General features: G+C 34.3%; 1 protein-coding gene across 2 annotated transcripts in view; it reads left to right on the top strand.

The window, feature by feature from the left end:
• The window catches only part of ARHGAP20 (Rho GTPase activating protein 20), a 132,176-nt gene that overhangs the window by 12,290 nt on the left and 103,822 nt on the right, over positions 1-16,064 (top strand). For both annotated transcript variants that reach the window (XM_054440284.2, XM_054440285.2), the window contains exon 2: positions 7,047-7,129. In XM_054440284.2, coding sequence (XP_054296259.1) covers positions 7,047-7,129 — 83 coding nt within the window. The remainder of the gene's footprint in view (positions 1-7,046; positions 7,130-16,064) is intronic.

Below are 16,064 nucleotides of genomic sequence, written 5' to 3'. Positions count from 1 at the left end.
GGAAAGGACATCCTATTCAATAAATTGTGCTGGGAAAATTGGCTAGCCACGTGCAGAAGAATGAAACTAGACAAATGCAAATGCAACATAAAAATAGACAAATGGGATTTAATTAAACTAAACAGCTTCTGCAAAGCAAAAGAAATAATAAGAGTAAACAGACAACCTACAGAATGGGAGAAAATATTCACAAATTGTGCCTCTAACAAAGGACTAGTATCCAGAACTTACAAGGAACTGAAAGAACCTGACAAGAAAAAAACAGCTCCATTAAAAAATGGGCAAAGGACACGAACAGATATTTCTAAAAAGAAGAAAAGCAAGTGGCAAAAAGCACATGAAAAAATGCTCAAAAATCACTAATCAGAGAAATGCTAATTAAAACTACAATGAGATATTATCTTACACCCATCAGAATGGCTATTATTAAAAAGTAAAAAAAAAAAAACGGATGTTGGCATGGATGTGGAGAAAAGGAAACATACAATATTGATGGGAATGTAAATTAGTTCAACATCTATGGTAAACAATATGGAGATTATCAAACAACTAAAAATAGAAATACCATTCAATCCTGCAATCCCACTACTGGGTATCTACACAAAGGAAAAGAAGTCATTATGTTTTAAAGACACCTAAACAGAAAAAGACACCTGCATTTCTATGTTCATCATAGTACTACTCACAATAGCAAAGTCATGGAGCCAACCCAAGTGTCCATCAACAGTTAACTGAATAAATAAAATGTGGTACATATACACCATGGAATACTATGCATCCATAAAAAAGAATGAAATAATTTTCTTTGCAGCAACATGGGTGGAGCCTAGAGGCCATTATCCTAAATGAACTAACTCAGAACAGAAAATTAAATACCACATATTCTCACTAATAAATGGGATCTAACAATGGATACAAATGGACATAAAGATGGAAAAAATAAACACTGGAGACTCCAAAAGGGAGGTGGGTGGTAAGGTGGCAAGAGTTGAAAAACTACCTATCAGATACAATGTTCACTATTTGGGTAATGAGTATGCTAGAAGCCCAATCCTCACCAGTACACAATATACCGATGTAACAAACATGCACATGCACATGAATCTAGAATTTTTTTAAAATGTTAATTAAAACAGTAAGCAGGTAGGCAAATTCCTCAGATCTCTGAAGAACTCAAATGGAGAGCCACTGAAACTTTTTGTACAAAAAAAAGAGATAAAAAAAGTTTTCCTTTTTCATATATTTCAGATGATTGTGATAAGACGAAAATTATAACTTATGGCTAAGGACCAGTTTGCTGGGCTGAAGCCCAGTGGTTTAGTAATTTGGTAGTTAGATTTCTTTGGTATTAACCAAATCAATTTGCATAGCATACAATTCACCCACCTAAAGTTATGTTCAGTGGCTTTTAGTGTAGTCATAGAATTGTACATTCATCACCACAATCAATTTTAGAATATTTTCATTACCTCAGAAAGAAACACTGAACCCCCTTAGCTATCATCTCCCAATTCTGCTGTCTCCCCAAACTCTAGGCAAGCACAGATCTTTAAGTCTGTATAGATTTGCTTGTTCTGGGCACTTTATATAAATGAAATCATATACTATATGGTTTTTGTAGTGGTTTCTTTCAATTAGTATAATGTTTTCAAGGTTCACTCATGTTGTAGCATGTATCAATACTTCATTTCTTTTTGTTGCCAAGTAATATTTCATTGTATAGATATACCACATTTTGTTTACCCATTCATCAGTTGATTGGCATTGGTGATGTTGCCACTTTTTTACTGTTATGAATAATGCTGTTATAAGCAGTCATATGCAAGTGTTTTTGAGTACATATGTTTTTATTTCTCTTGGATATGTACCTAGGAGTAGAATTGCAGGATCATATGGTAACTGTATGTTTAACCATTTGAAGAACTGCCAAACTGTTTTCCATCTTATCAGTTTTCATTCCCACCAGCAGTGTATAAGAGTCCAGTCTCCAATCCTCACCAACCCTTGTAATTATTTTTTTATTATAGTCATCCTAATGTGTGTGCTGTGGTATCTCATTGTAATTTTGATTTGCATTTCGCCGATGGCTAATTATGTTGAGCATTTTCTCATATCCTTATTGGCAATTCGTATATCTTCTTTGGAAGACTGTATTCATATCCTTTGCCCACTTTTAATTGGGCAATTTGCCTTTATTATTGAGTTTTAATATTTCTTTATAATAGATACAAGTCACTTGTCAGATATATGATTTGCAATAAAAGCTTTCCCATTCTGTGGGTTGTCTTTTCACTTTCTTAATGGTGTCTTTTGAAGCATGGAAATTTTAAATCTTGACAGTGTCTAGATTTTTTCTTCTGTTGCTTGTACTTTTGGTGTCATATCTATTAATAAGAAGCCACTGCCTCATCCAAGATGACAAAATTATGCCTGTGTTTCCTTCTAAGATTTTTATAATTTTTAGCTGGTACTTTTAGGTCTTTAAGTTAATTTTTGTATATGGTCTGAGGTAGGGGTCCAACTTTATTCTTTTGTATGTGGATATCCCATTATCTCCGCACCATTTATTTGTTGACAAATGATTAACTTTATTGTCAGGCAGATGTTTACTATGTAGCTCAAAGTGATAAGTGTCAACACTATGTTCAAAAGGTGTAGTTTGCAGTGCACAGGTATACTCTTGCTGTTTATGTCTAGTTCCATAGCAAATACTTACATTTTTCTTAATGATACCATTCCAGCAAAGCCCCTTAAAGGTTTGTTTGTTTTCATATGTGTGCATTTGGGGATGGTGGTATTTATGTGGTGAATTAGTGGGTTTTTTAATTCACATAAAACCCTCATTTATAGAGTATATAGTTTGTACCAGGCATTATACCGGGATTTGGGAATGCAAAAATATGCTTGCTGCAGAGTAGAGTTCAGTAAAAAATTGTTGAAGGAAGGGAGAAAATTTGGGAAGAAGATATAGCCCCTGCTCTCTAGAAAGGGTCAGAAACATAAGTATAATGTGAAATGCTACTACTGAGGCATCATATATGAAGGAACACACAGAGTTGAATATGTAATTAATCCATGTATTTAAAATGACTTGAAGGTAGAAAGCACCTTGCAGATTAGTTGGTAATGTTGCTGCAGTTTTGTGTTATTATTTAAATGTAAAAGATAAAAAACAAATTACTGGCATTTGGTTCTCATATTCAATTATGACCTTTATTCATTTACTGTTAGGCATAATAGGTTTTTTGACCTACAATACTGAATATAACTGCAGAGGAGACAGCAGAGGGTCAAAGATCCATTGGAAGTAATGGCAAAAACAGCAATTACTTGTACACCAACCTAATAATTTCTCTCTAGTATTCGTGTTATACTTTCCTAATAAAAGGCCATTTGTAAATAGACAACAGTTTTTGACATTTAATCACTCTTTATTCCATGTTAGAACTTCTTCCATTCTCCTCCTCATTTTTTCCCGTTTGGGGGACAGAGAGATAGATAGGTACTACTTCATATTTGTTTGTTTCTTAGCTCACATAAAATTATTTAGTTTTTGGGGCTACTTAACACTAGGTAAGTGATATGATATCAAACTCATTCCCGAAAGATTAATGCAATTAATTAATTGGGTATTTTTGCCTAAATGTATAGTTTATCATTTCTTTAAAACATTACCTTTTAAAAATATTCTATTTCACAGTGGTATCCACTATTTATGAAGTCATCTAGTTATAAACGTCAAGTACAACAGAAAATATATACTATATACTGTCTGAAGTTTACCTTGTTTTGTGTGAAGCAAATAATTATAGTTATCCCTGTCACAGAACAACTGTGAAATTTGTTGGTGCTAAGATAAGCATAACGTAAACCTGTGCTGATAAGTTTGTACTATTATACACCTGTAAAAGAATCAGTAGTTTCATTCTATTTTGATGTATTTCACATAGTTATAAACAAGAAAATCTAAGTTTTCATTGCCTGAGAACAGATTCTTTAAGAGATCAGTGAATTTGTTTTGAAGTTATTAGTGGCCCTTTGTTTGGTTACACTTTTAAGCAAAAGAAAGAGATAAGTGTATTTTGAATGAATTAATATCTAAATCTATTCAGCCCCTGATTATATTGGCTGCTTATAAGACCTTTTGTTACTTATTTAGAATGAATCCTGTGAATCCTAAATGTATGGTTCATGTAATGTTTATTTTCTTGCATATCCACGGTGAATCTTTGGTGGACACTTAATGTGGGACTATCAGAAATAGAAGGGACCTAAGTGACTATGTAGTCCAAACTGTCTCATTTTGTGGGTAAGGAAATGGAGGCCCAGAGAAGTGGCTGAATTGCCTTGGGTTGCACATGTCATTAATGATAGAGTAAGTCTGAGTACGAACAATGGAACCTGAAATAAAAACAAACTACCTGCTGGTAGTTTGATTGCATTCTCTTCAATATAAATCAAGCTGGATGAGGTGGGTACACTCAGCATTTGACCCATTATACATCTGACAATTTTAAAACTCAGAAAATACATTCTATTCACTATTATACAAATGATCTTCTACAATAGATTTCCATGAAAAACACCCATTTCAAAAGCACCTTTTCAGAAGAAAATTTGTCACCCTTCTTTGATTATCCATTCTCATGTTTAACAGCTATCATTCTTGGGAGGATTTTCTTACATCTGAAAGTTTCTTAACTTGAGGTTCATAAATCCCTAAGGAATCCATTTTATGGGGGTTCTTAACCCCTGAAGTTGCATGAAAAATTTAGTTCACAACGTTTATAGATTTCTCAACAAACCACTACCCAAGGTCAACCTGGATATTCCATGTTTCTCCTCATTTCTTTTTGCCTCATCTTCCTTGGAAGATGCTTACTTTCCTCCACATTATAGTTCTGCATTAATTTTGAGATTATTACTGTTTCTAAATGAAGAATCTCAGATCATTTTATCCTGTTTCATAGGCTCTTTTTCTTCACATTTTAAGTCATTTTACACTGTCTTTTGAATCCTTTCCAAATTCTTCATAAACCTGAAAGCCAAGGAGCTCAGAATTAGAAACTATGTACTAATGAAGATATAGTTTAGAATCTTGGATCTGCTGACAGTGATTTCAGAAGGTTAGAGAAAGCAGATGTAAAGCTGCTGAATGGCAGATCCTCAAGGTCAAAGCAGACAGAGGGTGTGAGGGACAAAGGTAAAGCTTACAAGAGTGGGTACATTTCACACTTCAAAGTAGTAAATTGGTCCTGTAAAGGGAATCAGGATAGAGAGTAGGAATTAATTCCAGGCCTGAAGGTGAAACAGAACCCTGCAAAAAATCTGGAACATAGCTTGATGGATATGAACAAACTGCCACTTTTCTTAGTAAAATCAATCCAATCTTTCAGTATTGAGACTCTTCACATGAGGAAGTGCTGCTGTACCTTGCAATACGAATATTTATCTCCCAGTTTTCCTTTCTCCTTGTAACCTCTGCAGTCACACTAGCCTAAGGATATTAGATTCCTGAGGATTATGTTCCTAAGAGGTGTGAGTAATGGAAACAGTGAGATGGGGCTTGCACGCTATAATATATAAACTAGGTTATTGAAATCACCAGTGTTGGAAAGGATTAGACTTTTCTGGGAATCTGATGATAACTCCGGGCTGTTTCTCTAGAAGGAAGACATCACGTATACATCATGCAAAAAATTTTTATATAAGTAACCTGGCCTGAAATTGATTTGTGGTTAATAACTCCCAATTGAGATGTTTGATAGTATCTATATTTAACCCATGTGTTTCCTGTCATTTATTAATGTTTTACATAATTATTCCAGCTGTTGTCTCAGCTGTGCTAAGGAGATTTGTGCCTATAGCTTCCACATGTGAGCCAAAAGATTAATGAGTGGAATAGCAACACCGAGGCCAGAGCAGTGGTGACAATAATTTGGGAGAGATCCCTAGGAACATGGAGAATTTGTGGGATAAGAATTGCGCCAAAGAAGTCTAGCATCCTCTTCTCACTGGATGATTCTTTCTTTATTCCTATGCTAGGATCATTGTTTTACTTTAAAAACTACAAGTAATTCCTTTATGAATCACAGAATAGGATACCGACACTGAGCTGCCTAGTTTTATATGGTTCCCATTGGAGCAACATCCAGTTCCCAAGCATGACTGGCCTAGAGGTAGTGGGTAACACCTTTGGCGAGGATACAGGGTGAGAGGGATATGGGATGAAAGGGTATAGAGATATAGGGTGAGAAGAATGGCTTTGATAATGCAGCCTGAACTTCGCTCATGGCTGTTTGTGACTATGTATGGTTAATTTTACTCATCTGCTTCTAGTGGCTGTATCTAGATGTGTTAAATGTATAAGACTAAATTTAGAGAGTAATTATCTGAATAATTCAAGTCGAATAAACTTCATTTACTGCAATTTTAGGTCATTGGAACAGATTACCACCTTCTTATATTTATATACCACCTAGAAACAAAGATTTTTTATTGTTTGAAGTTACAGTTTAAAAAAAGTCTATTTGGAAGAAGGGATTCCCAAGTGTGTTAATATTTATGCAAAAATCTAGTCTCTATGCTTTTGCTTTAACTGTTTTTTAAAACCTCTCCTTTACTTGTCTTTTCTTGAAGCCAAATTTGCCTGTGAAATAAAGATAGTAGTATCTACCCCGATGACATTTTGGATTATAAATAAGATAATCCATGTCCAGCCTTTAGCATAGAGCCAGACACATGATAACCAGTAATAATGGTTATGATGGTGTTTCTCCCAAATATTCTGGTAAACATTTAACCTCTTCATTCTCTGACCACAAAAAATACTTATTGCTTTTACCACTTTTTGACACTTACTGTCCTTTTTTTTTTTAACTATCCTATTTTAGATGTTACAGTTTTATCTCCATAATGAAACTGTAGGCTCCTTGATAGGCAAAGATAGGCAATGCAAAACTTGTTAAATTGGATTGAAAAAAAAAATCAACATTGTCTTGCCTTACAAGCCATGTGGTCTTCATTTTGGTTTGTTTCATCAACAGAAAATGAAAACACTAGCAGAAAGGAGGAGGAGCGCTCCATCTCTTATCCTGGATAAAGCCCTACAAAAACGGCCTACTACCAGGTAAGTGCAAAGCTTTGTATTACACATTCCGTATGTGCTTGGAAGTTTATATTAGATGAAGAGTTTTTCAGATCACATATTCTTTAATGTGTAGAGGTTGTTTGTTATCAGCACCAGAATTCTGTTTAAGAGTAGGATACAACTTTTCTGTTTAAGAGTAGAATACAACTTTTGTTCTGAGGTTAATAGTGCCTAGCTGGTATATATGCTCAGTTGCTTTAAAACTGATTCAAAAGTGAATTTCACCCCAAAAATATATAAACTTGCAAGTTCCACATTTTAACAAAGTTTACTTATAAAATAGAAATCAAAATACTGAAAAATGAATGTTTTGCACAAAACTTTGCATATTTTTAAATCAACACAAAGTGATGGCTGTGCATGGATAAGGCAGTTTTTCTTACCAACTTTAGATATGAAGGAAGATAACCATATTAGGATTATTTTTTAAAATAGAATATTTATTGATTTTAGGCATTATTAGTTAAATTAGTGAAATTCAAAGTGGAAAAATAAGCTAAATACCTGTTAACACAGTCATTTCACCAGTGGAGGCTAATTGCTATTTCAATGGACATTGAAGTAGACATTTTTTTTTTGCAGAGCAGGAGCAAAAGCTTATTAAAAAGATTTAGAACAGGAAGGAAAGGAAGGAAAGTACAACTTGAAAGAGGGCCAAGCAGGCGACTTGAGAAAACAAGTACACAGCTTGACCTCTTGATTTGGGGGATTTTGTATGTTGGCATACTTCTGGGATCTCATTGGGAAGATGCTGATCAGTTTCAGGTGTTTTCTGTCTATTATGAGACCGCCTTTCCCTGGTGCCAGCTGTGACCGATTAATACTTTAGAGAAATGGTTAACAACCACCTGACCATCAACTGATGGTCACCCAATACTCCTGGTGTGTGTTGCGGGGAGCCTTTTCCTGCCCTGCTCACACCTGACTAGCTACCTACTGTAACATTTCAATAGACATTTTAAGAGTCTTTCATGATGTGTTGAAATTGAATAGTCATTATCATTTTATTCATTAATTTATTCATTTTTTTGAAATTCAAATATTCATTAATTTATTCACTAATTTTTTCAAATTCAAATATTCATTAATTCATTAATTTTTAAATGGCATTTCAACTCGTAAGAGTTTTTGTATTCAAAGGAATGTTACAATGATTTTTCTCTAAGCTGTGAATCCTTTTAGGTAAAGTGAAGGCTTCACCAACTTTATTTAAAGCGAGGATATATCTATGACATTTCTTCAAATTGTGCTAATTTAACATAAAATCTATATGATTGGGAGGCCAAGGCGGGCAGATCACGAGGTTAGGAGATCAAGACTATCCTGGCTAACATGTTCATGTTGAAACCCCGTCTCTACTAAAAAAATATAAAAAATTAGCCGGGCATGGTGGCAGGAGCCTGTAGTCCCAGCTACTTGGGAGGCTGAGGCAGGAGAATGGCGTGAACCCGGGAGGCGGAGCTTGCAGTGAGCCGAGATCGCACTACTGCACTCCAGCCTGGGCCACAGAGCAAGACTCCATCTCCAAAAAAAAAAAAAAACAAAACTATATGAAAGTGTGGAAGTTTTTCAGTATTAAAAATAAGTTATATATCCAAATCCCAACAAGTGAAATATACAAAAATACTCACATCACTTTCTTCCGAGCACGTAGCAAGTTCTCAGACTCAGTAGTTTTTCTCACCTGCCCCCAGAAGACATACACTTTAGTCATTGGGTTGATCAAGAAATGTAAACTCCTTTTAATAGATGCCTAATCAAAATTTAATTAGGAAGCCATTCTGCCAAATAAAAATACGGTAATATATTTCAGTGTCATACATAAATGACTTTTGCATTGTTTGCATCAGTGTATCCTTTAGTGTGAATAAAAGAGAATGGTTGTATCTTCACAGTTTAACACTGATTATCTAGAAACCTCAAGGAACAGTATTTTTTTAGGGGAGGTGGATAGAGGAAACAGAATTAATCAGTAAAGCTGTCTTTAATTCTCTACTGTAGATGTAAAACTAAATTTATTGTTTATTTTTTAACTAAATTTTTAACAAATACACAGTTTTGGGTAAAACTTTTTATTGGAAGCTTGTGAGTATGAAGTGTGCTAAGGTTTTTTACTTAAAAGTGGTCCTTATAGAAGCTTTAGTCTGAGATCAGGAACCAGTAATCATCTTCCCCCAGTCTACTCCAGGGTGGGAATCTGCGATAAGTATACATGCAGGTACTGAAAGTTCATGCAGACCAGTGGTTCACAGTGGGGTTGGGGGTGGGGGGTTGTTACTAACTTCTAGGGAACACTTTGGAATTTTGTGGAACATTTATGTTTGGTCAGTGATTTGGTGGCAGCAGCCAGGGATGCTAGGCATCATGGAAAGCACAGAATATCCTGCGTAGAGAAGAATGGTGGGTTCCTGCATAGCTTTTGAAAGTCCCCTGTATAGCATATGCATGAAGGGGGGAAAAATCTTTATATAATTATCTATGCCTGTAACCTATTTTATATATAAGCACAAAGTATTTTTACACATTTCAATAAACACTAAATTTTTCAGAAATGTAGCTACCTTGTACATCAAGAGATAATTGTACTTTGTATTGTTTGGAACCATTTCTAAAAATTACTGGGCTTCATTTTTCTGTGCTTGTTACATGAAATTTCTTATCTGACTTCTCTTAAATTTGAATATATTAATTGTAACTGGTTGTAAGCGTCTGACTACTTAATTATCTTTAGTATAATCATATCTGAGCATGTACTTATTGAAATACATACTTTATTAAGAACTACTTTCATTTTTTTCTTTATGTTACTGTTAGAGTGTTTTATTATTTTTAACTTTTTGAAAATACCTGTGAATTTCATTTCAGGATATAAAGAGGAATTTAAACATATATATAGACTTTTATATAACAAAGGGTCATGGGTTTAATAAAGAACTACTGATACAGATGAAGTGCCATGCTAGGGAAAATGCTAACACTTATCTGACTCACTGAAAAATGCCACTTCTCATTGTTTTAAGTTGAGAACCAATATAATAATATGCAACAATGCCCTTCCCCACACTGCCTCCCTATCACTTCTTCAAGAATTGGTGCTTACATTAGAACCAGTTCTCCCAAATTCTTAGTAGTAGCAAAATATGATGAGTTTTGTGTCAAAATAACTGTAAGGAAAAAAGTTTGTTTGGCTGGACATGGTGGCACATCCTTGTAATCCAAACCCTTTGGTATGCCAAGGTGGGAGGATCACTTGAGCCTGGGCAACATAGCAAGACCCTGTCTCTATAAAAAAAAAAATTAGCTGGGCATGATGATGTGTGTCCCAGCTACTTGGAAGGCTGAGGTGGGAGGATCACTTAAGCCCAGGAGTTGGAAGCTGCAGTGAGCTATGATTGTGCCACTGCACTCAGACCCTGTCTTAAAATATATGTGTGTGTGTGTGTGTGTGTGTGTGTGTATGTATGTTTTAATCTTCAGTTAATTTCCTGGAAGTTTCTCTAGATCTGTAATTAGGGTGCATAATGCTAGGGAATAGGACCTTCACCTCTCTCATAATCTTATAAAGATGAGATTATGCTTTTACTTTGTGTAGCTCTTGGTGCTTGTACTCTGAAGGTATGCAAAATATTTGTAAGCAATACAATTTCAGGATTGGAAAGAACCTGAAAGGGTCCTCTAGTTTAGTGATTCCTAAGCCTTTCTAATTCGGTATTCTAGAGTGGGATACAGATATCAGCATATTTTTCAAATCCATAGTTAATTCTGTGCACTCTTTTTTAAAATTGTAGTAGGAACACTTAACATGAGAGCTATCATCTTTATAGATTTTTAAGTGTAGAATATAATACTGTTATCTATAGGATTCTAATGAATGCTTGGTGGAGGACCACTGTTGCATGATATAAAAGAATGCTTTTATGTTTATTTGCTTATAAAAAAGAAATATAAGATAGAGTTTTAAGGAAGTATTTACAATTGACAAAAGTAATACATATTTCTTATAAAAGAAAACAATATGGACATGTATAAAACAAAAAGTAAATTCTCTACTCCATCCCCAGGGGTAACTACTATTAATCATTTGTATTTCCTTTTAAATTCTTGCCTGTTCAGTAGTGATTCAGATTTTTGTTTTCCCTCATGTTTAAATTCTCACTTAAACATAGATGTATTAGTTCTTTTCAAGTCTCTTGCAGTTTTTTTAAAAACTTGGAGATCAAATCCTATTATAATAAACATTCAAGAAAGTATTTGAATTTTGTCCACTTTTTTATAATGTATGTTCCTGAAAAGTTACATAAATCAGATTTTATGAATTGTTAATGAGCTTGCTGTTTTAAATAAATCCTATAGTTAAAACTTAAATAAATTTTATAGTATAAAACTAAATAGTAGTATTCAGTGATATACTTCTAACTTTTTCCAAAGTTGTTACAAATAATGCAAATTTTTGCAAATAGAATTTTGCTTTTCTATCCATTATACTCCAGAAATATGAGAAATTTCTGAAGTCCAAGATGATAACACATCCAGTTCAAGTGGTACTTTGTACAGCAAAATTCTCATAGCCTTCCCCCAAAATCATTTCTATCTCTTGAAATGTAACATGGGAACTAGACTGCAAAAGATTTGTGGGCAGTGTTTGGGCAGACAGCAAAGAAATAGTGTTTTAATTATTGACATTTTATATTTTTTGAATTACATCTATATTTGATTTTGGCATTGCTGTAGAACCTTACTATTTTTACTATTGTCCCATAGTTGTTACTTAGTAATTAATGACTTGTAGATGACAAAGCTTGTATCTAAATCTGCAGGAGATTTCAAAGAATCCTTTTTAAAAATAATTTAATGAACAGGAGCTAGATTTAAAGAGGAAGAAAGATTTAAATTAACTGATGAGTTAACTGTATTTATGTGTTAAAGGTAGTTTTATCTCCAGTGTTCTTTGGTGAATGCTTAGAGTACATAAGGAGAGACAGTTCACAGATTTTAACATTTTTTTTTAATATGGCACCATTCAGAGCTGCTGGAGGTGGTTTCTCTAAGTAATTATTATATTAGGAAATGTGACAGACATCTTTCATACTGAGAAGGTTGGAGGTTTTCTAAGGTGAGTGGTTACATAGCTGCAGTCAACTACTTTTTCTCTTTGACACAGTAGTGTTCACTTCTGTGTTTAAAGATAATCTAACATTGTGTGGTAATCATCCTTGTGTTAAGATAAGACTCTGAGCACATATGTTAAAGGGTTTAGTTTTTTTAAAAATAAAATGAAAGTGTTGAAATATGTTATTTGTTAAACTTCTTCTAATTTTATGGTCATATAATTATTTGTTGAATACAACAAATCAAAAAGATTTCCCAGAAGACTCTGTATTTTCCAATATGATCTTAATTTTATTGTTTCATATAATTTTTCGGTGATAAAAGCCTCAACTTCATTTTTTAAATTTTAGATTCAGGGGGTACATGTGCATGTATGTTACATTGCATGATGCTAGGGTTTGAGCTTCTATTGAACCCATCACACAAACAGTGAATGTAGTACCCAGTAGTAGTTTTTCAAGCCTTGCCCCCCACTTCCCTCTCTTCTTTTGGAGTCCCTAGTGTCTTTTGTTTTCATGTTTCTGTCCATGTGTTCCCATTGTTTCCTCCCACTTATATGTGAGAACATACAGTATTGGGTTTTCTTTTTCTGTGTTAATTTACTTAGAATAATGGCCTCCAGCTGCATACATGTTGCTACAAAGGACATGATTTCATCCTTCATCCTTTCTTATGTCTGCGTAGTATTCCATGGTATATATGTAGCACATTTTATTTATCTAATCCACTGTTGATAGACACTTAGGTTGATTCCATGATTTTGCTATGGTAAATAGTGCTTCAGTAAATGTAAGAGTGCAGTTTTTTTCCTTTGTTTAGATATCCAGTAATGGGATTGCTGGGTTGAATTGTATTTCTATTTTAAGTTCTTTGAAAATTTGCCATACTATTTTTCATAGGAGTTGAACTAATTTACATTTTTCAGAAAAATACTACTCAGATGCTAAGAAATTAAAGTATGTTAATATGTACCAAGAATATGTCTAGATAATCAATATGAACATTGTTTTAATATACCCAGCTGTTATTTTCCCTTTTTTAAGAAATAATTTTGAATAGTTTCTGAATACTGTTACTTTAAAGGTTCACTAATATAATAAAATCAATCTGTTAGCAAAAACAAAAGACTTCTGTATATATACTCTGAATTCTAATGTTTGCAGTTTTCTAAACACATCATACTCTCTAGCCTTCTCTCAAATGTCACTTCCCTTCAAAAACTCTTCTAACTCTTCATAAATAACATCCATGCTCCTATAACACACTATATATCTTTTTATATATAAGTATTAGACATTTATTGTTCATAGTTCTGAAGGTTGGCAAGTCCAAGATTAAGGCACTGGCAGGTTTCATGCCTGGTGAAGGCTGCTTTCCACTTCTAAGATGGCATCTCTTACTGTGTCCTCACATGATGGAAGGGGCAAACAGCTCCCTTGTACTTCTTTTATAAGGGAGCTAATTCTCTTCATAAGGGCTCTGCCCTCATGACTAAATCAACTCCAAAAGGCCTCACCTCTTATTATTATCACACTGGTAATTAAGTTGCAACATTTGGACTTGGGTGAGAATTGTATAGTTAAAAATCTATGAAGATGATCGCTCTCATTCAGACTATAACAACTGGTTACTCCAAGTCTCAGTTTCCTCATCTGTGAAATAGGAGTCATAATAGTACCTTTTTAAAAAAATTGGCACATAATAATTGTACATATTTATGGGGCACAGTGTGATAACCACCCTATATATCTTTTAATCATAGCACTCAATCACACTTTATTGGAATCTCCTTATATGCATGTTTCCTTTAATGTCCTAGCACACATTTATTAATAAAATAATACCTTGTACATACTTGCTGTTCAGTTATTATTTGTTGGATGAATTAGTGAATAAATTAATGTCTCCATTTGCAAACCAAAAGAGGAATTTAATAAGTTAGCACAGTAGTTTCTGACTTTCCTGACTTCCCTTAATGTATAAGACACTTTACTTTTTCATTGGCATTTGTGAAAGTCTTGATAGGGAAAATGGAGATTTTTTTTAACAAAGTGTTTCTTTGTTATTGTTAGGAAGTAATTTCATGCAGCAAAATGCCACAAGTGCTCATGTATATGGTTTAGAAATCTCATATATATTGGCATTGTTATGGTATTTCTTCGTTGTTTATTTAGGAATGAATTCAAGTCATACAAACTTTCCCTTCAAAAATGTGTTATTTTGATATGGTGAACAGCCTACCTTGTGGAAATTGCACAAAAATGTATCCACTTTTGTTTTGGGTAACAACCTGTTACCACTTTTAAGTTGATATTCACTTGTCTATCTCCATCTCCACCTCCAAGTTAATTTACTGCGTTTGGGCTGTTTGCAAGACTTTGTGCTAGGTACTTTTTAAATCTCTGCTGAGAGGAGGGAAAGACAACACCAGGGAAGAATTGTGGTATAAGAGAAAGTATTTGGTCTTTGGTTGCATTTAAATGTTGGCACTCCATCCTGACTATCTGTGTGACCTTGGATAAATTACTTTATCTCTGAGTCTCAGCGTTTTCCGCTGTAAAATATGGGTCATAATGCTTACATCATAGAACACAAAATGAGGAAATAAAATGCTTAGTAAAAATGCTAAGTAAAAATGCTTAGAATATTAACTTAGTTATTATTATTTCCCTTCTTCCCTTCCATTATATAATGTATAGATATATAATTTTTAAGACTCAAGCCTTCTGGCTCATCTATTAATGTCAAGCTTGTTAATAAAAAGCACCTGCTTTATCATCACAGCATTGTATAACTAAAAGTGGATCATTGATCCTGGCTCATTAAGTAGCAGAAATTGAGTCAAAAACTTCCTCTAGGTCACATAGTTGATTAATGTCAGAGACAGGACCAGAACCCAGGTGTCTTGTCTTAAAGGAATATGATACAGTACCTAAGTGCAAACCAAATTGCCAGGTCTGAATCCTGGTACTTCCCCTTACTAGCTATGTGTGATCTTGGGTAAGTTTTTCAACCAGAGATAATATATAATACCTACCTCATAGGATTTTAAGGAGAACTAAATGAGTCTTACATATCTAAAGTTCTTAAAGTAGTCTCTAGTACATAATCAGCACTACATGTGTATGTAAGCTATTTATTATTGTTAGTAGTAGTAGCAGTAGTAACAGCAGAAGGAAGTACACATTCTCATAGAGAGACTCTTTGAAGACCATAGCAGATGGGAAATTAAAAAGATGAAAGATGGAGAATTTGGAAGCCTGCTAGAGTCTAATGTTAAATTTATTTTAGCAAGACAATTATATTTCTAGGTCTGACCTAAAGCAGGATTAACTCAGGATATTTTGGATTTATTCTTGGTAGACCCTGACAACTTGAGTTCTCCCTATGTAGAGGTTCTCAGTATGCCTAGAATGACTCTGAGAAATGAGGGTTTGAACCATGGAGGATTGACCTGCTTTGCTCAGTCACTTAAGATGAAGAGGCTCCAGGAGGTTTATATGTGCCAAAGCTGTGAGTCAAGATCAGGTACATATAGAATTGGCTGGTTTAGGGTACAGATAATAGAGTGAGGGAGCCCAGTCAGAAGGCGTTTGTAACTAGGAAAGCAGCCATTTGCTAACTGGCTTCCACTTCCTTTGGGTTCATTCACTCCTGTTGTGCATGACCACACACCACCATGCTCACATTGTCCTACTCTGACTATCCCCCATTGTGTTCTACAAATTCCTCATTATTCCACTGCCTTTTTCCTCTGTCATGTTAGCATCATAACTTCAGTATTAGCCTAAAGTGGATAATAGCT

This window comes from Pongo pygmaeus, chromosome 9, assembly GCF_028885625.2.
Source record: "Pongo pygmaeus isolate AG05252 chromosome 9, NHGRI_mPonPyg2-v2.0_pri, whole genome shotgun sequence".
Taxonomy (NCBI): Eukaryota; Metazoa; Chordata; class Mammalia; order Primates; family Hominidae; genus Pongo; species Pongo pygmaeus.
Note: the sequence above shows the minus strand (reverse complement) of the source record. Positions and strands in the feature narration are given on the sequence as shown.